The sequence below is a fragment of the Nannobrachium achirus genome, assembly GCF_963921795.1.
Source record: "Nannobrachium achirus genome assembly, chromosome: 17".
NCBI lineage: Eukaryota > Metazoa > Chordata > Actinopteri > Myctophiformes > Myctophidae > Nannobrachium > Nannobrachium achirus.
The window spans coordinates 16116105-16138461 of NC_137824.1; the positions used below are offsets into that span (position 1 = coordinate 16116105).

At 42.1% G+C, this 22357-nt stretch overlaps 1 protein-coding gene across 2 annotated transcripts in view; it reads left to right on the forward strand.

Annotated features, from left to right (window-relative positions):
- The window catches only part of gria3b (glutamate receptor, ionotropic, AMPA 3b), a gene marked incomplete at both ends in the record, with an annotated part of 253229 nt that overhangs the window by 212737 nt on the left and 18135 nt on the right, over positions 1-22357 (forward strand). For both annotated transcript variants that reach the window (XM_080745968.1, XM_080745969.1), the window contains one exon: positions 859-1057. In XM_080745968.1, coding sequence (XP_080602094.1) covers positions 859-1057 — 199 coding nt within the window. The remainder of the gene's footprint in view (positions 1-858; positions 1058-22357) is intronic.

Genomic DNA, 22357 nt, shown 5'->3' on the forward strand with positions numbered 1-22357 from the left:
TCTGACCTGAGTCGCTTCAAGGCTAATGATCACCATGATTACTGAACATGTTTTAAACCCAAAATATGACATCCGTTGGCCGCTTCGCCGCATTATGCAGTGCTGACTCAGAATGGCTTTTTAGGGGTTTAAAAATAATTTCTGATGACCCGTGCAATTAGATACATTAACCATGATTGCAAGATCAGAGCACTTGTAATGTACGAGCGAGCACACAATGTATGATTTACATTTTAACTTACTACGAGCACTTTGTGAGTTATCTCTGTGAAAAGTGCTATACAAATAAAATGTACTTGCTTGCTTACTTCTATCAGGGTTCCCACTGTCATGAAATTCCTGGAAATATTTGGAAATTAGAAAAATATTTTTCCAGTATTGGAAAAGTTTTGGAATTTATCAAGGGTCCTGGAAGGTCCTCGAAAAAATAGCTATGCATTGTCTTAGGTTATTGATTTTGTTAACACCTCTGAAATGACAAATTAAACATGGGCCAAATTGTCAAATATTAGAGGCAGAAATTGTGAAAATAGACGATCTACATGCTCACAACGCCTCGCAACGCAGATCTGCTATTTTCACAATAGTCACAATAATCATGTTTTAACAATAGTTAAAACATGATTATTTCGGGGGTCACGGCCTGAAAAGGTTGAGAACCACTGGCATACACTACCTGTCTTTGGGCATTGCGCATAGGAGTAAGCGACCTGTTATTGAGCTGAATTATTGTTATATAGTCCTGGAAATTGGGTTAAATATTCTGGAAAAGTTTTGGAAAGGTTTTGGAAATTAATTGGTAAAAATGTGTGGGAACCCTGTTCTATACATTTATAATGTCTACATCTCCATCTCCAGGTCTCTGTCAGGGCGCATCGTGGGTGGCGTGTGGTGGTTCTTCACGCTCATCATCATCTCGTCCTACACGGCCAACCTGGCTGCCTTCCTGACGGTGGAGAGGATGGTGTCTCCCATCGAGAGCGCCGAGGACCTGGCCAAGCAGACCGAGATAGCGTACGGCACGCTGGACTCAGGCTCCACCAAGGAGTTCTTTAGGGTGAGCAACGCTGTTTTTTTGTTGTTGTTTTTTTACTTAAGTAAAAGTCGCAACAGCACAATTTGTAAATACTACTAAAAGTCCTGTATTGCGATATACTTAAAGTACCAGTACTAAAAGTACTCATTTAGCAGAATGTAATTTTTTTTCACCTCAAAACTTAACAAAATCTTCCGCAAATAGCTGATCTACAAGTTCGCAACGCATCACGACACGTTGTGAGCTTGTAGCTATTTTCGAAACAAAGTAAAAAAAATGTATAGGTTCATTGGTTAATGTATGTTTTGCAATTATAATCTAAATCTACTAACTGATCTAATACTGTATTTGCCTCTGAAATGAAGCGTAGAAGTAGAAGTATAACGTATTGAAGAATGGAAATACTTGAGTTGAGTAATGGAGCCTTGTTGCTGACAGCCACTGTCTGTCATGTGTTTCCATGTTAAAGACATGCTCCTCTTCCCAGTGCCTGAGCATCGCGCTTGAGCACTCCCGGTGTCTGCTGTGTTTTGACGCGGCGCCCTGAGCGCTTCACACAGACAGTAGTTCATCTTTTGGAGGGGAATGCTGCTCTTTTGAATCCTCTGGCTGTGACTGACAACCCGGTCATTTTACCATCCGACATTGAATTGTTACCACAACCACAGGAAGTCTGCTTAGCTATTTGTGTTAATAACGCAGATGAGAGGGCGTTCGAGCACAGCGACGGTTGCGCGTGTCAATAAACACTGCGGACAATGGACATGATATCCGAAGCACCCCTCCGCTCATACAATTTACAATTTAGGCATTTAGCAGATGCTCTTAATCCAGAGCGACTTACAATAAGCAAGGACATCAATATCACATCAAATGCACAGCAATAGTAATCCAAGAAGAACATGGGTAGACCAAGCACCTATTCAATAAAAAGAAAAAAAAAGAACCAGAGAAAACAGATAAAAATGCAATCTAAAGACATGTACAGTATGGTCATTGAGCGTAGGCAAGCGCTACATTAACAGTTCTACTGCCATATTTATTATTTATTTATTTGTGCTGGTGCCATCAAAAAGTAGCTTACCTTTGCGATGTTATAGAAAATTATCTATGGATGATTTCCAAACATAATCGTTTTCAGTGGACACATATATATGTACTGTAGCCAAACTGACGGCAGGGGTTAGGGTTATGCAATGAATGGATGTGAAATGGCCCTCTCCTCTTTCCGTCGTTCAGAGCGTAGAAATGCATAATCTAGATCAGGTCCACAGAGAACAGCCAGGAAGTGAATTGGACATACATTGATGTTTACGTGTGGTGGAGATTTGAAAGCAGCATTACGGGAGATGTTTTTACTGTACACACCCGCGCGACCCCTTCGAACGTGTTAACGTTCGAAGCGGTAAAAGAGTTAAGTGCTATGAGCTAAGGTTGAGTCTGCATGAATAGGTGAGTCTTCAGACCACGGCGGAAGCTAGGGAGCGAGTCAGTCGTTCTAAGTGCCACAGGGAGTTTATTCCACAGTTTGGGGGCCAGGAGGGCGAATTGAGTCTAGGACGAGTGGATCGTTGTCCTCATAAAACTCTTTCAGTGGACTGAGCCCCTTAAAGTAGCTCAAATTGTACTTAAGCACAGTACTTGGTCCACAGTTACTTTCCTCCTCCCTCTGTCCTGACCGCCACAACCTGCTGAATCAGCAGCAGTGCTGGACATAATGGTCCATAGAGCGGGCCTTCTGTCTCTGACTCCAGCTCAACTAGTCGCTCCGTAATTCCACAAACTCAATTAGTATCGGGGCCTTTGCTTGGATGATAAAACGAGCCATATAGCTTGTGTAATGTCCCTGGAAATCCTCCTCGCCGGCCCGGAGAGGCACTTTCTATCTTCTATACTCTTTAGTCCCAATTATTCTGGTCTCCGTATAGAGAGTGAAGCACCAAATGAGGCATTTTGCCAGTGGAATTACTTCTTGAACTCCCGTGACATGAATGTGAAGTGTATGCGTCGGTGCTGCGGTATATGTCTGTGGTTCTCAACGTGGGGCCGGGGACCACTAGGGGTCCTTGGCGAGTTAGGGGTCTGTAACTCTGAGGATTTCACAGTGGAGATTGTTGGGGTTCCAGTATCTTTTAATCGAGTGATTCTCAACTTTTTATTTTTATTCCAAGGGCCCCCAGTTTTATATGCATTAAGCATCGGTAGTTTTATTTCATTTTTTAAATCTTTGGGACGCCAATCTGCACTTTGAAATCAATTTCACTCTTGAGTGTACAAATGGAGCCAAGTGGACCTGTATTGGAATCAGATTGGTTTCATCAAGTGGATATAGATTTCTTTTTTCCGAATCAGATTTGAATCACAATCTTAAGACCTGTCTATACTTCGACCGAAATGTTTGGTGAGTTGTGTTTTCCGACGTGCAAATTTCCGAACTCTCATTCGGTCTAATGCTTTTCAGAAGTCACAAGGGACATAGTTTTATGGTCGAAAAGGACCTTTTGACTGAAATATTCTCCTTTAGCCTTGTTCAAACTGCAAAACAAACCAAGTCCATTCTGGAAAGGCAATCAAGACCTTATGTTGAGAACCACCAGTACTTTTTAGTCCCAATTAATCTGATCTCCATAAGAGAGCGAAGCTCAAGAAACGAGGCACATGATGTTTGCCAGTGAAGGTACTTCTGGAACCCCTGTGACATGAATGTGAAATGAATGTGCACACGGCTTGCTGCAGTGTGCAACAACCTTGGAAGAGGCTGCGGGGGCCTGTCAGCAAGAAAGTCTGATAACAACGTTAAAAAAATAGTCTCGGAGGTGATAAAACCAGGAGCCTAATCAAAGCGCTCGCATCACGCTTAAAACTCAAAGGGGTCAGCTCGTAAAATATAATTAGCTTGGCCGTCCGCGCACGGCAAATTGGTCCTGATGAAGAGAGCGCCCTGTGGGGTCAAACTAAGTGGTTTTTTGAAAGACGCCCGCGATTGGACCGGAGCAATATGGCCCGTTGGCGTGAGCGGTGAGACACGCGATTAAACCATAATTTGACCAAATGCTGAGTGGTCATTAAGTCTCTCTCTCCACAAACACCCACGTACACCCCTTTGCTCGGGAGATGAAACGAAACATGTGCACGTCTTTTAATTAGGGCTGGGCGACGATGTGACTTCAGAGATCAATAGCACGATTTATTTCAATCTCTGGTCTTGATCAAATCAAACCTTTATTTAATGGAACACATTTAAAACAATTGAAATTGACCCAAGTGAAACAAAGCATTAACCCATTCAGAACGGGTACACATTATTGTGTATCATTATTTTATGCTTTAACTATTGAAAAATAGCAGATATACAAGCTCACAGCGCTGCACCGAGTGCCGCGCTGCGAGCTTGTAGATCTGCTATTTTTGAAAAATCGTGAAAATTAGAATTTTGACCCGATTCTATAAGTGTCTTTTGAATCCTTCTAAGGTTTTTTGAAAAACCTATGTCAGCAATCTGGCCAGCCATTGTCAAAGAAAAGGTCCTTTTCACTTAACTGGAGCTCAGTTAGTCTGTTCTTGAGAGACTACTATGTCAGTGGTGCTCAAACCTTTTCATGTGAAGGACTCCCAAAATGATATGTATTTGGCCACGGACCCCCATCTCAAAATATCTAGTTCCAGGGACCACCCAGAAGCAAAACTTGAGTTACAAACGTTTGCTTTGAAAATACATATATTCAAAGATTTGCAAACATTTTCACGACTTTTTTCAAAAATAGCAGATCTACAAGCTCGCAGCGTGGCACTCGGTGCCGCGCTGTGAGCTTGTATATCTGCTATTTTTCACTGGTTAAAGCATTCAATAATTCTACACCGTACATGTGCACGTGCGCCCCCATGGTCACATGGCTTTGATAAAACACATTTGAAATTAAGTAGGTAAAAGAACCTCAGGTACTGTGTACGATTAAAAGCCAATGAAAAGAAGTGAGTCTTAAGGAGAGATTTAAAAGGCTGGATAGACTGAGCACATCTAATGGGGGATGGAGGGGCAGCAGAGCCTGGGGGCGGCAAAGGCACGGTCACCCCCGTTTATTAGCCTGTTTTTCTTTCTTTTTTTTCGGGGACAACCATGGAGCAGCTTGTCAGCAGACCTCGGTGCTCGGACCAGGGTATTATAGAGGTACAGAGAGTTCTGATAGGGGCCATGCAGGCCCGTGCAGAGATTCGTAAACAAATAGGAGCACTTTAAAATCAATTCTAAGATTGGCAGGGAGCCTGAAGTGAAGTGCAGCTAAAATTGGGGTTATGTGGTCCGTATAAGTGAGGAGGCGAGAAGCTGTGTTTTGGACCAGTTGCAAACGCCTGAGCGAAGACGAATCATGATGCCGGTGTACAAGGAATTACTGTAATCGACTCGAAAGGATAGGAGGGTATGGATTGCCATCTGCAGGTGGTCGGGTGGGTGAGGATAACCTTGGCTAGGAGTCTTAGTTGGAAAAAGAAACAGCTTTTGATATGATATGATATGATATGATATGATATACTGTGGTACTTTATTGTCAGTTCACACTGAAAGTGTGTCTTGCAACACAGCAGCCATGTATGCGAAACATATATACAAACATTTGACATAAACAACAAATGAAGGATTACAGGATTACATACATACGGATAATACAGACAGACAAGAGCAATGTCCACCGCCTAGCCTACCTCTGGCCAAACTCCTGATTAAGCCTTAAAGTCGACTGATGGACAAAGGACCTTTTTAGTCTGACCTTAATGTATGCTAGGACACTGTATCTCCTTCCTGAAGGCAATATGTCTTGATAACCTTAGAATGCGGTTATCATACGTAGATGTATAGCCTGTAAGTGTAGCCTGAAGTGGTTGTCCAACTATCTTTGAACAAATGTTCAGTTGTTGCAGCAGTTAGCCAGGTGCTTTTAACAGCAGAGCTATTCTGTTTATCAAATATAAAGGAGAGGGGGGCGTTAGCCAAAAATAGTCAATCTACGAGTTTGTAGATTGGCTATTTTTGGCGATATGTGGTGTACAGTTTACAACTTGAGTATTTAGCAGACTTTACAATAAGCAAGTAATAAATACAACAGTACATCAACATCAATACCTCAAATGGAAGGAAATAGTTGGCAAATCTAAGAAAAAAAAAGTAGACCAAGCACCTATTCAGTAAAAACTTCATGTAGATGGAAAAAAAGCAGTCTTAAGTACATAATAACCAACTCAGGTCCAGTTTAATATGTCTAGAGAGGGTTTAAGAAACTTGTAGTGGTTAAGAAGAATTGCAGTCAAACTGGTTTTGCAAAATAACTAATGAAACAGTATTGTGTCTGTGGTGACGAAACACAATATGACAGTCTTTTATCTCTGTCTCGCTCATTACTCATCAGCGGGAGAGAGAGGCAATTCATGTGCTTCACAGCTGCAGCCTATTGGCACAATCCACCATTCATTTGCATTACCCCTGGGTTGAATTGTTCACAACAACAAAACAAAACAAAGCAAAATGAGAGCCACATTTTTTTCTCTTCTTCTTCTTCTTCCCCCAGACGAAGGACAAGTTACAGTACTGTCTGCAGTATTGTTAGACAGCAAACATAGTTTGTGTGGAATTTCAAAGTCATTTGAGATCATAAGTTTTGGAGTCTGAAAGCATCTGAGACGATGCAGGCCTTCATAACAATTATGGAGATACTAAAGTATGGTAGTGAGCGTGACACATGAGATGTACACTAACAATAGTTCAATAGAAGCTCTATTTTCTATCAGTAATCGTTGCTATAGAGCAGTGGTTCTCAACCTGTGGGTCGGGACCCACAGGTAGGGGGGTCCCCAAATTATTTTGGGGTGGTGGTGGGGGGGGGGTCTCCAGATGATTAACTTAATGTGCCATGTTGTTTTCTCACTCAATTAAACATTGGCTAAATTGTCAAATATTACAGGCAGAAATTGTGAAAATAGCAGATCTACATGCTCACAACGCCTTGCGTTGCAAGCTTGTAGATCTGCTATTTTCACAGTAGAACCGTGTTATACAAAATGTAATGCCTCAACTCTTAGTGCTCGTCAGGCTGGGGGCGTCCCCAGTTTAAATATGATATATTTTGGGGGTCGCGGCCTGAAAAGGTTGAGAACCACTAGTGTAGAGCAGGTTTCCTCAATGATTTTTTCAGGCCAAGGACACCTTAGCTGAGAAAGAGATGAAGCAGGGTTCCCCCACTACGTATTGGATTCATGTTAAAAAGTGTGTTTTCAGACATTTAACCCTAATTACTTTGAAAACTTGACCTTTGGCTGTGTACTTTATTTTGCCTCTTAAACCAAAACGACTTGTTGTGAGCTTGTCGATCTGCTATTTTGGCGAATGATCCCCTCTCTCCGTTTTTCACATTTATCAGTTTCAATTTTATGGTATTATCATGTCTGAAGATTTTCCATCAGATTTTATTCATTTTATCACTTCCGATTCCACTTGTTTATCCCCTATCCTGAATGAGATCTCTCTCTTCTGATTGGTAAACGCTATCCTGACCTGAAAATGTATTTTCTGTTTACTTACTAGAGAGAGACAAGCCCCCAGAACCCAGGGCTAGATTTGAAGCAACCCCGATGGTGGCCAAAGTTGGAACTGCAGCCTAAAAGCGCATTTTGGCCCCGCCCCCTCCACTCCAGACAATCCTTCCTCTCTGCTTCCTCTGAGCGGAGAGCAGCGTGACGTCATTTTGGCCCCACTAGGTAGTGGGGCCATCCCCCAGAATGCACCTGGATTAGCTACATGCTAGCACGTAGCCGTTGCTTCAAAACGCCACTGAGCACTTGCATTGAAATGATAGTGGGGGCGGGGCCGGTCCGCTCTCTATTGTTTATATACTCTATGGAGAGAGAAGGGGAGAGACTTCCTGTTATTGAACAAACAATATAACTGGGGCAAAACTAAAACTAAATACCGTTGTACTTTCTTTACAATTAACTGGTCTGTCTTTACAACACTCTGACAGGTGGTCAGGGAAGTCGCACTACTGCATTCTGGGTAATATAACCAGTGTCCTAGATATGCTATGAGTGTTCAGATAGGAAATGACATGTGTGAAATGCTATTCCAAGGGACTTTTAATTAAAACTGTAGAGGGCTGACATGGTGGGGGGAGAGAGAAAAAAAAAAAGAAAAAAAACACTGATTAATGGGAGCTGAAGTTCTATTTCAGATCTGTTTTTCAGGAAATACGTTCCGGCTTAATTAGACCCATACGGCATCAACCAGCTGGAAATTTTAAATCAGCCGCAAATGTTTCAAACGAGACATATGTCATCATTCCCGCCACTCCCCGCCTTAATATTTCATGATTTCACCTGCTTTTTTTGATGTATTATTATTATTATTAAAAAAAGGTGCCAAGGCAAGCATAGCAGAGCTTATTAATGTCACATTTGTGAAGTATTTTTTTTTCTTCTCCTAGCCAGTAAGGACACAGATGGAGGCAGACTAACATGGATTTTAATGGCGTTACTCACATGTGGTTGTACTTGTGAATAAACACACGACATGTAAACATGAGGAGGGATAAAGCCACCATATTTCTTTTAACCTATTTAGTCCGGGAATGCTGAATCTGTCTCAATCTAGATTTTAACCACATCAACCAAGGACCCCTATGTATTTTCCCACCGACCCCCATCTCAAAATATTATGTATCAGGGACTCCCCAGAAGCAAATATTTGAGTCACAAATGTTCACTTTAAAAAAGATATATTCAAAGATTTGCAAAGAATTTTCAAAAATAGCAGATCTACAAGTTAAAGCATAAATTAATGCGTAATAATGTGTTCCCGGTTTAAATGGGTTAAACAACCCAATAACTGAATTAACTTCACTCATCTCTGCCTCTTCACCGCACGAGCGACATAATTATACCATAGCTCTGTCCCCGCTCTGCCACGCTGTGGAAACCTTGTATGTGCTTTCCACAAACCGTGTTCCGATGGATCTATTCTAAAGTAGTTATTCTTTAGTCACAAGCTTGTGTTAATACTTTTCACTGGTTAAATGTTTTATAAAACCCACAGACACACTGAAAGGTCAACTTCACCCATTTTCAACCTATCTTTAATTGGTCCTCATTAAATGTTCAGGATAAAATGATGGTAAAATGAAATCTAATTGGTCTGGGTCTCATAGTAGGGCTATGGACACAGTTTTTGTGAAGTCAAAATCACAAATCCATAGACTAGCTCGCACTGCAAGTGAAAGAGGAAACTAATTAGGAAACCTTAGAAAATAATTGCTGACACATCCCATGTCCTGTATTCAGAATACAAACTGCTACCCTCTGGCAGACGTTGCAGTCCCAGTGAAAAACAAGAAAAGACATCTGAACAGATCCATTCCCATATCTGTTACTCGAGTATTAGTCCAGCATTAATCCATAACAATTTTTATATAAAGCGACAGTCTTACTGTTTGCAACAAAGTAGAGCTTTCATTTATTGGCGAGAAAAACGTTGGAGATACAAGGTTTCTGCCCGACAGCGACGATATCCACTTGAGGTTTGGGATGTAGCGAGATCACAGCTTTCTGTAGTGCAATGGCTTAGTGAAATTACCGTTACGGAGCGGATAAAAGCGCAGAACTTTTTTTTAGGCTTCTTTAGGACCTAACGATGGATTTTATAAGGGTAAACATCATGGATTTTTTATGTTTACCCATACATGTTTGCCCAACTTGATATGGATATTATATGGGTAAACATCAAAAATCCATGATGTTTTCCCTTATAAAATCCATTGTTAGGTCCTAAAGAAGCCAAAAAAAGAAGTTCTGCGCTTTTATCCGCTTCGTTTCGGTAATGTCAAAAACCAGCGTTAAGCAACTGAGCTACTGGGACTGTCCAGAAGGAAGTATCTCTGTGTTCTTAACAGCATTATCCCCCCCAAAAAACCCCAGATTGTGCAGCTCTCCACTGTCTAGGACAGCTGGCCTGGGAGACTGGCGTTGGTTGTGCCCAGTGGAAGGCTGCTTGGCTCCAGGCACTTGGCACTCCAACACCACCCCGCTCTTTGGCTCCTCCATCCCCAGACTTCCCTGTTCACGTCGGGGACTCCCCACTCCACTCCCCCCACCCCCGTCTCCTGGCTAACTGGCCGTCTGTTCCATTACCTTGAGACACAGTGCACTTTAAAGTCCCATTGCACACATCCAATATGAGGTTTTAATCCTAAAACGAATCAATCTGTGATCAGTTATGTTAACAACCCATTTAGGCCTAGAATTATTGAATGCTTTAACCAGTGAAAAATAGCAGATATACAAGCTTGCAGCGCGGCACTCCGCAAATCTTTGAATATATGTATTTTCAAAGCGAACGTTTGGAACTCAAATTTTTCTTCTGGGTGTTCCCTGGAACTAAATATTTTGAGATGCGGGTCCGTGGCCAAATAAATATAATTTTGGGGGTCCTTCAAATGAAAAGGTTTGAGAACCACTGACATAGTAGTCTCTCAAGAACAGACTAACTGAGCTCCAGTTAAGTGAAAAGGACCTTTTCTTTGACGATGGCTGGCCATAATTGCTGACATAGAAACATAGGGTTTTTCAAAAAATCTTCGATGGATTCAAAAGACAATTATAGTATTGGGTAAAAATTCTAATTTTCACCATTTTTCAAAAATAGCAGATCTACAAGCTCGCAGCGCGGCACTCGGTGCCGCGCTGTGAGCTTGTATATCTGCTATTTTTCAATAGTTAAAGCATAAAATAATGATACACAATATAGTGTACTCGTTCTGAATGGGTTAAAATATGACACATTTTCTTACTCCCCGCAGAAACCTCCTCTAAAGTATCTTTATATCACTCTATTTGGCCCTCATTTACAGTCCTACGACGTATTATGCATACGTTTGATCCACGTGAACCATAGGTGATCTCAAGAGAGAGGGAGGGAGTGCATAGCTGAATGGGTGGAGAGTCCACCTGGGAAGCAGAAGGTCCTGGGTTCGATTCCCAGCCCTGGCAGTTTGTGAAGGTGTCCCTATAGTGGTCACTTGAGAAGCACTCTGCTGGGTGAAGCTGAAACAGTTCCTATTATTATTTAGAATACAGATCAATCTCAGAAAATTTGAATATTTTGAAAAAGTTAATATTCTTGAAACATTCACATATTCTAGATGCATTGCGTGAACATTCGGTGAATTATTCCAAACCTTTTTTTTGTTAAAACTTTGAGGTTTTATGGCATATAGCTGATGAATTCCATATTTGAAAATATTACTATATTACACGAGACCACTCAAACGAAGGATTTATAATAGACAAATGTCAACCTTCTGAAGTCAGAGTTGCTTGAAGTCCAGTGGGAAGTTTGATTTGGAGTGCTATGGCATCTGCAATGTTTTTTACAAAATATTCACATTTTCTGTGATTGATCTGTATATACCAAATATCACAACTAAAACAACAAGGCAGTCACTTCCTCATTGATGAGGGGGAGTGCTTGTTTTGTTTCACTCAATGTTGATTTTTGATGGTTCTTATTATAAAGTAGCAATCTGAGAGACAGATTTTAGAGATCAAAATCCATATTAAAGCTTGAAAGATATACAGATGTTCAAAAACACCAGGAATGTCATGGTTGCACTTCAAAAACACGCCAACAAAACATAATCATATTTGTTGTGGAGCGGACCTTTTTTAAGCTTTGTGCCGCTCCGTTCCTCCATGGTAACAGCTGTCGTGGGCTGCTACGGCGGCGCGGCATCGTTTTATCATCTTAATTCCTGTCACGGTATCTGTCCACGCAGTCGGTTGGATGTTTGTGTTTTTGGACGATTAGGGAGATGATGACTTTCAACCGGCGAGGCCATGTTTATGCTCTTGATGAGCTTTGAGCTCCATCACAAGGTTTCTGGCGCAGGCATGGCTGTGCTGCTGCCGTGTTTTGAAATGCACGTCAAAGGAAAAAAGCTGGATCGTATTAAGCCATTTAGGCCTAGGATTATTGACTGCTTTAACTATTGAAAAATAGCAGATATACAAGCTCACAGTAGATCTGCTATTTTTTTTAAATCGCAATTTCTTTTTTGCAAGTCTTTGAATATATCTTTTTAATAAAAGCGAACATTTGTTACTCAAATATTTGCTTCTGAGTGGTCCCTGGAACAACATATTTTGAGATGGGGGGTCCGCGGCAAAGCACATGTAATTCTGGGGGTCCTTGACATGAAAAAGTTTGAGAACCAGGATAGAAGAAGGATTTAGAAGACTTTTATAGAATCGGGTCAAAAATATTCAAAGACTTGCACAAAAAAAATAATCAGTGGTTCTCAAACATTTTCATGTCAAGGACCCCCAAAATGACCTGTATTACCGCGGACCCCATCGCAAAATATGTTGTTCCAGGGACCACCCAGGAGCAAAATTTGAGTAACAAATGAGTTTAAAACATATATTATATTCAAAGACGTGGCACTCTGTGCCATGCTGTGAGCTTGTAATATCTGCTATTTTTCAATTGTTAACGCATACAATAATTCTAGACCTAAACGGCTTAATGGCAGAGATGATAAAGTGGGCTTATGTGGGCTGTTTAATTACGTGTAAAGACTGCGGTGAGACCATCAAAGATGACCGCGCTGCCGTCCTTTCGTGCACCTCATTAAGCACACGCAACCATAAAGGAATGATAACTGTGCCGAGAAAAACGGGCACACGTCGGCGTTTTGCGTCTCCAAAAAAAGACCATAATGTTATCAAAAAAAAAGTCCGGGGGACGGCGGGAGCACGGTTTGGTTTGTGTGCATCTTTTTCTGAACAACGCAGGTGTGTCGGGGGGGACGGAAAACGACAATCACGAGTCGCCGATGCGTTTTACTAAGCGTGAAAATCAATTTCACGTCTCAGCTCTTGTGTGCCGCAGACACCCATAGAGGCTTTCTACATGATATAGGACACGACGTATCATAAGCAGAAGATTTATTTTCATGCAGAGCAGCGCCTGCGTTGCGTCGGGTTGTGGGGGGGAGGGGGGGGGCAGGGTTACGCGGTGAAGGACTGCCCAAGGGGCTGTTTGAAGGGAAAAGAGAAACCTTTGAGGTTAGCAGCTCTGCAGTCAGGCGGCGTACGGTAGCGCGCTCGTCCCCCGAGCGGCCCTCTCGGAGCTCGTGTTTCAGCTCGCTGGCGAGGAGAGATTGAGGGGAGGTTCCCACAACAAAGATTAGATATGTATTTACAGTACGGGAAGGCAGAATGTGATGAAAGTGAGGATGGATAGATGTGACAGGTGTCTGGAGTCACCTCTAGAGGGAAAGTTTTCTCAACGGGTCTCGTTAAAATTTCAGAGGAGTTCTGTTGCAGCGGTTCTCAACTGGTGGGCCGTGAGTGCAGGATATTGGAAGTAGGGATGGGATGATAATCGTTATTATCGTTTATCGCGATAAAAGAAAACACTCAAAATGTATCGTGTAATGTTCCTCCGTCATACACTAGGACTTAGCTTTAGTTGAGCTACAGAATCAGTACCACTTAAAGGACAACTTGTAATTGTAATTAGATTAGAGAAAAGGAAAGATGAGTGTTAAAAGAATGTTCATTCACTGTTTTCTATTTGAGCAGGTTTCAGTGGGTGGGGGCATGCGTACAAGAGGCTAAATATGTATTTTTAGACACAATAAGCCAGCAATGTCTTTATTACTATTTACAGTAACACTACCAGCCCCCATAAGTCACCTCTGTCCATGAAAGATTGCAGTGCATCTTGGGACTTGGAAGCGGGAGGTAAACAATGAGTCTACTACACACTTGGCTTGTACGCATGCACACACACTGAAATCAAAATCGCAAAAAACAAAAGGATAGAAAGCAGTAAATGAAAAAGAAAATAGCACTCTTCTTTTCTCTAACTACAATCTAAAACATGAACATGAACGTTGTCCTTTTAAACCCTTTATAAAACAGACCAGTAAAGAGCACATTTGGTATACACTCTTATTTATTTCGCTTGACACAAAGCGATTCGCCTAAAAACAGCAGTCGCTCTCAATGGATCTCGTTAAACTTCAGACGAGCGCAGGGTGAGTGGGCTTACTGCGTTCCTACGGTATACCTTCAACACCTCAAAGACACACATTAGGTATTCCAGGCCCACCCTGAGGCACTTCAATGACGAGTGTGCCGCCTGAGCCTTCCGCATGTCGTCGCTGACGCCCCGGGCGGAAACCTTGTATCTCCATACCGCCGTTGTCGGGTGGAAACCTTGTATGTCCAAAACCGTTCGTTTTGCACTTATCATTTTTAAAATGATTTAAAAGTAGTGAAAACAGCCGATCTACAAGCACACAACGCCTCGCAGCGTGCGATGGCTTTGTGTGATGAAGCAGTGCTTTACTTTGCGAGAAAAAAATTACACATTTGAAACTTGGAGATACGAGGTTTCTGCCCGACAAGTGACGATATGTTAACTTTTTGTGGTTTCTGGTAAATTAACACCCTGTCCTCCAAAATGTAAAATGTGTTGGAGAAATGTGTGTGACCCTCAGAATGCATGAAGCTGTAGTGTTTATGATCACAAGAAAGACAGTTAGTTGTTGAAAAGAAATGGGATTTTAAATCTCCTGTCATCGCCTATCATTCTACAGTGTCGCACAAAATGTCACACCAATGTACACCAAGATCCACATTAAGCTTTTGAGCTTTTGATCTGCTATTTTTTCTATTTGGGAATTTAAATCCTGAAAAGTAATGGTTTTTCACAAAGAAGGATTCCACCCCACAGACAATTTAAACTTTCCTCATAAATTAATGCTGTTGTGAACTTGTAGATCGTCTATTTTAGCTATTGTTGTGTGAAAGTGGTCAAGTGTGTCTGTGGGTTTTGTAGCTATTGATCAAATGAAAAGCTTGTTTTACGGATACGGTGGATCCTCTTGAATACAGGCTATTTTCTCTGTTTCCAGTCCAAGTTATCAGGTTTCCACTTGTTGTCCTGAGCACTCTGGATAAATTGGACCAAACATTTGGCAGAAGGAGTGAGTGCATTCTCCGGCACCGGCGTCAGACAGTCGCGGCAGACATCGCGAACCGGCAGCCGCGGCAGGCATCGCCGCCCGACGGTTAGGTAGGGTTAGGCTTAGGCATAGTTTTACTGAGGTTAGGGTTAAGGTTATGAATGGGTACAGTTGGACAATAGGGAGTTTAAGCAAAGGCGGTTTTCAGGACGGCTCCGCTAGGCGGAAGTACAGCTGCTATGACGTAATCGCCGTAGCAGTCAAAATCGTTACGCGAACATCTGTCGGCGACGGGTTCCCAGGTTCCCACCCCTTTTACTGAACTCTTTGGTTCCCATGGTGACGCGTCTATGCAGGAGACGTTGTAGACGCTACGTGGTAGGTAGAGTTGCGACAGCAAGCAGGTTTATCTATCGAGCGCTGATCCATCATTTCCGCGTAGCTGACCTTGCTTAAAGTCCCTATTGTCTACTGCAGAGCATTGATTGCCGGTAGTTGCCGCTGAAAATGCACTGGCTCTCCCTCACAATTGTTGTCCCCCCCCAGAAACAAAATGGAGCTGGAATTCACATTGGAAGTGGTTTGATAGCTACTGATGGGAGCTTGAGGATGACTTATATACGCAAGAAGCCGACGGTAATGCAAAACAGATACCAGACAGTTGCAGTTCAGAGAGCGGTGGACAGAGGTCTGGAAGCGGCAGCATGACTATAGAATCGATACAGATTAAGTGGCTATTTAGAATGGAGAGGGCAATCTGTCCGACATTGGACTTTAATCACATGTCCTCTCTCGGACGTTTTAATGAGCACATTGGTGACTTTTGGAAACAAACAAGGGCTTTAAAAATGGACTCGCCTCCGATGGGAAGGCTTCAAAGGATTGATTTAACGGCGATCGTTGAAAACAACCCCGACGCTCGCCCACACACACAACGCTCTCTCTCGTTCTCTCGCTCTTTTCCCCTCTTCGGTCAGTTCCTCTCTACTTTTCCCCATGTCCAACTCAATACTTGTATTTGTTTATTTGAGAGATACTGTGTATAGTAATGAACTAGTTGTTCCAATACTGTACAGTACCGTTATGAAAATAATGTGAATATAAAAGGAGTTTTCAAGAATGCTACTTTTCATCCTCAGTCCCCGGCAAATACAAACAAGATATCACAAAATGTAATACAAATACAGAACAGACTAAAATACAATGTATTGCTTCAAATACAAGTCATTGCATCATGCAATAGAACACACAAAAGACCATTTCCCCTTATATTAACCATTTCACCTTCACACTGCAGAGAAACACAGGCTTGAGTCAATATATATGGTAGGGATGTTCCTAGCGACTAATTTCACTGACGTGTACACGACCGTTTTGTAATCGAATACACGATTAATCTAAAATTAATTGTTTTTTTTTTTTTAATTGTAATTTCACACAGAAAATAGCCAAAACTGAGCACTTCGATCTATTAGGGCAAACCTCGTTTGAAAAAAGTATCAAGAGTATATAAAAGCATTTTAAAATGTTATATAATATTGAAATCTTGCTCAAATTTATCAATTTCGTCATTGCGTGAATCTGGGTCAGTAATAATTAGCGCATCAGTCTCAGCTGGGTCGCTAGACAGCTGATGTCTGTCTGACTGGAGTCGCTATAGTAATGAGCAACAGCTTTGTTCAAAGTTAGCTACATAGGCCTAATGGTATTCCATACTCAGCCAATGTATGATTAAGCATTCTCCTTGGCTTGTTCTCACCTCAAAATATGGATTAATTCATGGACCGGATCACAGATGCAGCGTGCAGGCGAGTGATTCACATCTAGTATGTTTAAGATACACGTCGCTTAATTGCCATTAATTTACTTGCGCAGCGGACAGCCTGCCTGGTGTGTGGCTGCGTGTCAGCGCGACCACTGCAGCGCGCAACAGTCAGTCACTCAGACTGTGACACAGACAGGCATGCTCCGCAAATCAACCAAGGGATTGCTTAATTTGCTTGTTAAAAAGTAACATTTTATTAAGACAAGACAGTAATATGGGCGCAGAGTTTAAATGTTTAATAAAGTTAATATCTCAATAATTAAAAATATATTTAATAGAATAATCGAATTGTATTTTCAAAACGAATAGTGGTTTTCAAACCGTGTACACGGATAACCGTGTACACGCGCACATCCCTAATATATGGCATTGCACAATATCTCTCTACAAGTCCACCATAAGCCCTCACTCAATATATGTCTGTGTCTGTACTAACCTGTCTGGCTGGGGACAAGAATAACTGCCTGGTTAGATCATCATGCCTGGAATAACACACCTTAAGGACTACTACTGGACCACTGCAGGAAGAACGCTTTTTTAGACGTGATACAACCCATGTCTAACCCGTGTGGGAGAGGGGTAGGCTACAAGGTCAGATCGCCATTATGTGTATAGGCGTTTAGCTATAAGCAGAACACTTATGTAGGGGTGCAAACGGGGACGTGCTGGGCCCCTGATTCAGCCCGGGAAAAAGAGTTGTAGAGGCCCTCATTGCGTGCTATAGAGAGAAATCTCTCTCTATAGCGCTGCTGCTACTCAAAGATTTGCCATTTCAGATCATGACAAGTGATAAGCCAATGGGCCAATTACATGAGTTATATTTGGTCATTGTCGTGTGGAAACCTTGTATGTCCAAAACCATTTTAAAAATGATTTAAAATAGTGAAAACAGCCGATCTACAAGCACACAACGCCTCGCACCGTGAGGCGTTGTGTGCTTGTAGATCTGCTGTTTTCACTACTTTTGTGCGACAGCCTTGTATGATGAAGCAGGGCTTTGCTTTGCGAAAAAAATTATAAATTTGAAACTTGGAGATACGAGGTTTCTGCCCGACAGTGACGATTTACATTGTTGGCCGCCCAGCCCCCAAAATGGAACAAAGGCCGACATTTTATTTTTTATTTTCTCCTAATGGCCGGCCTGGACCAGCCGGGAATGAACCGGCCGTTCGGGAGTTGTCCCGCTTTTCCCAATGGCCAGCACGTCCCTGGGTGCAACATTTAGTCGAACTAATCGATTTACGATCGGCACAGGTGGCTGTGTTTCCTTTGCTGCGGCAGTTGCGTCCTAAGCTGCTCCTAAACCTAACCCTATCTGAGGTTGGGTGTAGGGGGTGGGAAGATGTTACTATACAGGGAGAAAACACATCAATTTCAATATATATTTTTTCATCAATACTTGTTAATAATTGATTAATAATCAATCCCTATGTTGGGCTTGTTAGGCAAACATTTTCAATAAAAAAAAAAAACAAGTAAAAAAACGAGTGTTCAATGAATTGAAAAAGTAATCAATAGAAAATTCGCACCCCTACTATTATAATATTATACAGATGGCGTAACAGTTTAAAAGAAGTTAGACGTATCTCCCAAACGGCTCTCTTGCATGTCTCTTAACTTGTTTTCCTTTCACTTACTTCAATAATTAACACGCCGACACCTCAAAGCGCTGCGTAGATTGAAACACACGTCTGAACAGGGTCGTTGACTTTGAAGGAGAAGAGCCTTAGACTAGGCCTATACTCGAGATGGATTCGTGGTGGTTTAATATAATTGCTCAACAAATTTCCATTTCGTGGCCGACAATGGAGCGCCACAGTTACCGTTCCCTAATTGAATTTTAAATGACCGCCATCCAACGGAATGAGAATGATTACATGTTGAAGCAGACCAGAGGTGACTTCTATGTGTTACTCTCTCTCTCTCTCTCTCTCTCTCTCTCTCTCTCTCTCTCTCGTGTGATCAGGGGTGTCGCACCAAATTCTGGGCCCTGGGTACAAGGATTCACTGCGGGCCCCCCATGAATGTTCTTCATTTAGACTGGGAACGCATTATTACGTGTTATTTTGTGCTTTTTAACTATTGAAAAATAGCATATATATATTTAAAAACCTATGTTTCTACCGGTATGTCAGTGGTGCTCAAATCTTGTGAATCTTGTGAAGGACTCCCACAATGATATGTATTTGGCCACGGACCCCCATCTCAAAATATTTAGTTCCAGGGACCCCCCAGAAGCAAATTTTTAGTTACAAATGTTCACTTAAAAATATTCAATTCAATTCAAAGATTTGCACACGTTTTCATGACTTTTCAAAAATGGCATATCTGCTATTTTTCTATAGCTAAAGTATAACATAATTAAGGCCCCTCCACCTTGGGCCCTAGTAACTCAGTCCCACTTTTCCCCCCCTTGTGACGCCCCTGTGTGTCATCATATTATGCCCCTCTTGTTTTGTTTTCTTTCCGATGCCTTTCCACCCATCTTCCTGTCTATTCATCCCCGTGTTCCTTCGCTGTTCGCGAAGCGGCGGGCGTCTCTGCGGGTGACTTTAGCTCGCAAGTGGAATCAGCTTATTTAGGTTATTTTTCTTATTTTCTTCCCTCATCTCATCCCTGCGCTGATATTGATGAATTGACTTCATAAAGCACTGAGGCAGCACACTCTGTCGCCGCTAATCAATGGCCCCGAATCCATTCCTTTGTGCTCATTTAGAGGAGGCGTGTTGCGGCGGGCGCTCCTGGCTGGCTCGCCTTTCCTCCTCCGCTGTGCCTTTGCAGATGAGGCACCGCCGCTCTTTGGGGAAATTGTCCTCCAAAACCTTAGCGTCCTCCCCTCAAAAGATGTGTGACACATGGCAAATTGAACACATTTAAACAAGATTGTCAACAAAAACTGCACGTCCAAAGAGGGCTGACTCTTTGGTGGACAAAGTATACTCAAGTAAATACTCTTGTGTACACATTTAATATTGATACATTGCTGTATTCAAATATAGGATATCACAAACAATGTATTGTGGGCAAATTTCACAATATTTGAAATAGGGCTTAAGTGGTTCATTCATCATATATTTGTCCCAAGAAGAGTCAAAATCACAATATTTGTATTTGAAATGATACTATGAGAATTGTAGTCATGTGCTTGCAAAACAGAACATTTAAATACTCAAAATATACTGTATTTACAGTACTCTATTTACAGTACTCAAGTAAATGTACTTACTGTCCACCACTGATGCGTTGTATTTGCATTGAAATAGAATGCCCCTCCCCCCAACTTCATCTATGCAGGGGACATTCATCATTTTGACTTTTTAATTTGCGTTATATAGCTGTCTCCTCTCATCCTCACCCCTCTCCTGATGCGCTGTGACGAACGCACAGCAAACAAAACATTATTGGAATACATAAAGGCAACAATGCGCCTCAGTTAAGTCAAGGTTAATGTCTTTGTTTATTAATACCGATGTGTCACGGGGAAGATTTGCCGCTTTGCAAATGGATTGTTTATCAATTTGCAGACATTGATTTGGCGTCGTGAGGCGTGGAACATGTAAGAGCCATGGAGATTAATGTCACTGTGTGTCTGGCTCTCATAGCGCATCCACATGCTCTTCGTCTGTCTGTCTGTCTCTGTATGTTTATGATATGCAGGGTCATGTTAGGTAGACATTTTGAGCCGCACTGTTGAATTCAAGACTCTTGATATGCTGTCCAGAATTAGCCTGGATTCCAGACTGATTCCCTCCTTTCAGTGAATAGTTTTTTTCTTCTTATCTTCCAAACATCCCAGTGGTCATATATTGTAGTCAAAACTGTGTTGGCCGCTTGGGTAGCTTGGTGCACGGAAAGTACCTGGCCACCGCCAAATGCACCGCAATGCCTCTGGTTTGGCCGAGTGTCTAAACCAACACCCAACGATTCCTACAAGCTTGGGCAGCGCCTGACAGTCTCTGACCATCTATCTATTGTGAATGTATGTTGTCTTGTTTTTGATAGATAGATATATAGATACCTTCCCAAGGGGGAAAATCAGTTGCCCAGAGGCAGCACAGCAGTATAAGGTTATTTACAGAGTTACAGAGAAGTATGAAAAAGATAAAACCACTGCACAACCACTGCACAAACTAAGTTACGAAAGGAAAAGAAAGTACTTTGAAATTGAACTTAAAGGGAGTGTTGAACGGGAGGAGTAGGACAGTCTTGCTACTTCCTCCCGGTGAGGTGAGCCAGTAAGTTCAACAGCAGTGACAGTACTATTTAAGGAACTACAGTACACACATTACATGAATACTACTGTAACATGCACACAGCACAGAAATACTACAGTACTACAACAGATGTACAGTACGGGTCTGCGAACAGAGACCCTGGGTTTTGTTGAGTGTGTGAGAGAGTGTGTCTGGATGCAAAAATAAATCCAGTGGCGTTGAATAATTTAATTGTTGCTTATTATAGATACTGTAGTGCAGTGCTACTCAACCCGCGGCCCGCGGGCCGCATGCGGCCCTTTCCGCATGTCTGTGCGGCCCGTCATGATCATGCCAATAAAAATATGATTTTTCTAACGCGTAACGCAAAACGCGGTGATGTTTGAGCCTCCGTGCACTCCGTAGGTAGGGATAAGAGTCAGGAAGCGAATGTAGTCAATGCATAGAGCACAGCAGTGCGGAGATGCAGGCGGCTACACTAGAGCTAGTACAACGAGACAGACAAATCTGCGGAGATTTTGCAGCAGACAACCACAGTCGGGCTCACTGGAGTGGAGACGCATGACGGTCGTGCGATATATGAACGGTCGCGATCGTCATGTTTCAGGCTAATGAAGACGTAGACCTTGTCTGTGCTTGTCTCTGCCTCCGCTGCTTGTCTCTGCCTCCACGACTCCGCCAGTCAGCAACGACAGACAGTGCAAGCATGAACAGATCGCGCAGCAGCCAAGGAACTATGCTTATTACCACAAATCTCCTCCAACGAGCTGCTGTGTTTTACAAAGCTCAAAGCATCAAACTGTTTTACAAGTACAGTGCATCTGAGGCTGAGTTGAACTGTACTTGAGTTATTTTTCCATACAATAACTCTCTTCACCAAAAATAGCCGATCTACAAGCTCACAATGCATCTTGTGGTGAGCTTGTAGATCGGCTATTTTTTGTAAATGTCCCCCAAGAATAGGGATGCTGGGGTTTGAGTGATTGAATAATAAGTATAAACGTTTATTTATTTTAAATTGTCCTATTAATGAAAAGGAGTGTTAGTGGCATGACTCATGAGAAAACACACCTTTACATTGCCAAAGTTCACTAGCCTTGCATACCCAGACACAGGGGGGGTTACAAAAAGATTGAACCAGATCTGTTAATTTTCACTTAACATTTCGTGAATAAAGCCTAATTTGATAAAAATTTCAAATGTCATCAATTTCATCATTCCATCCATGACAATCTTTTGGTTCAATGAGGTTTGGCCTGGCTTATATAAA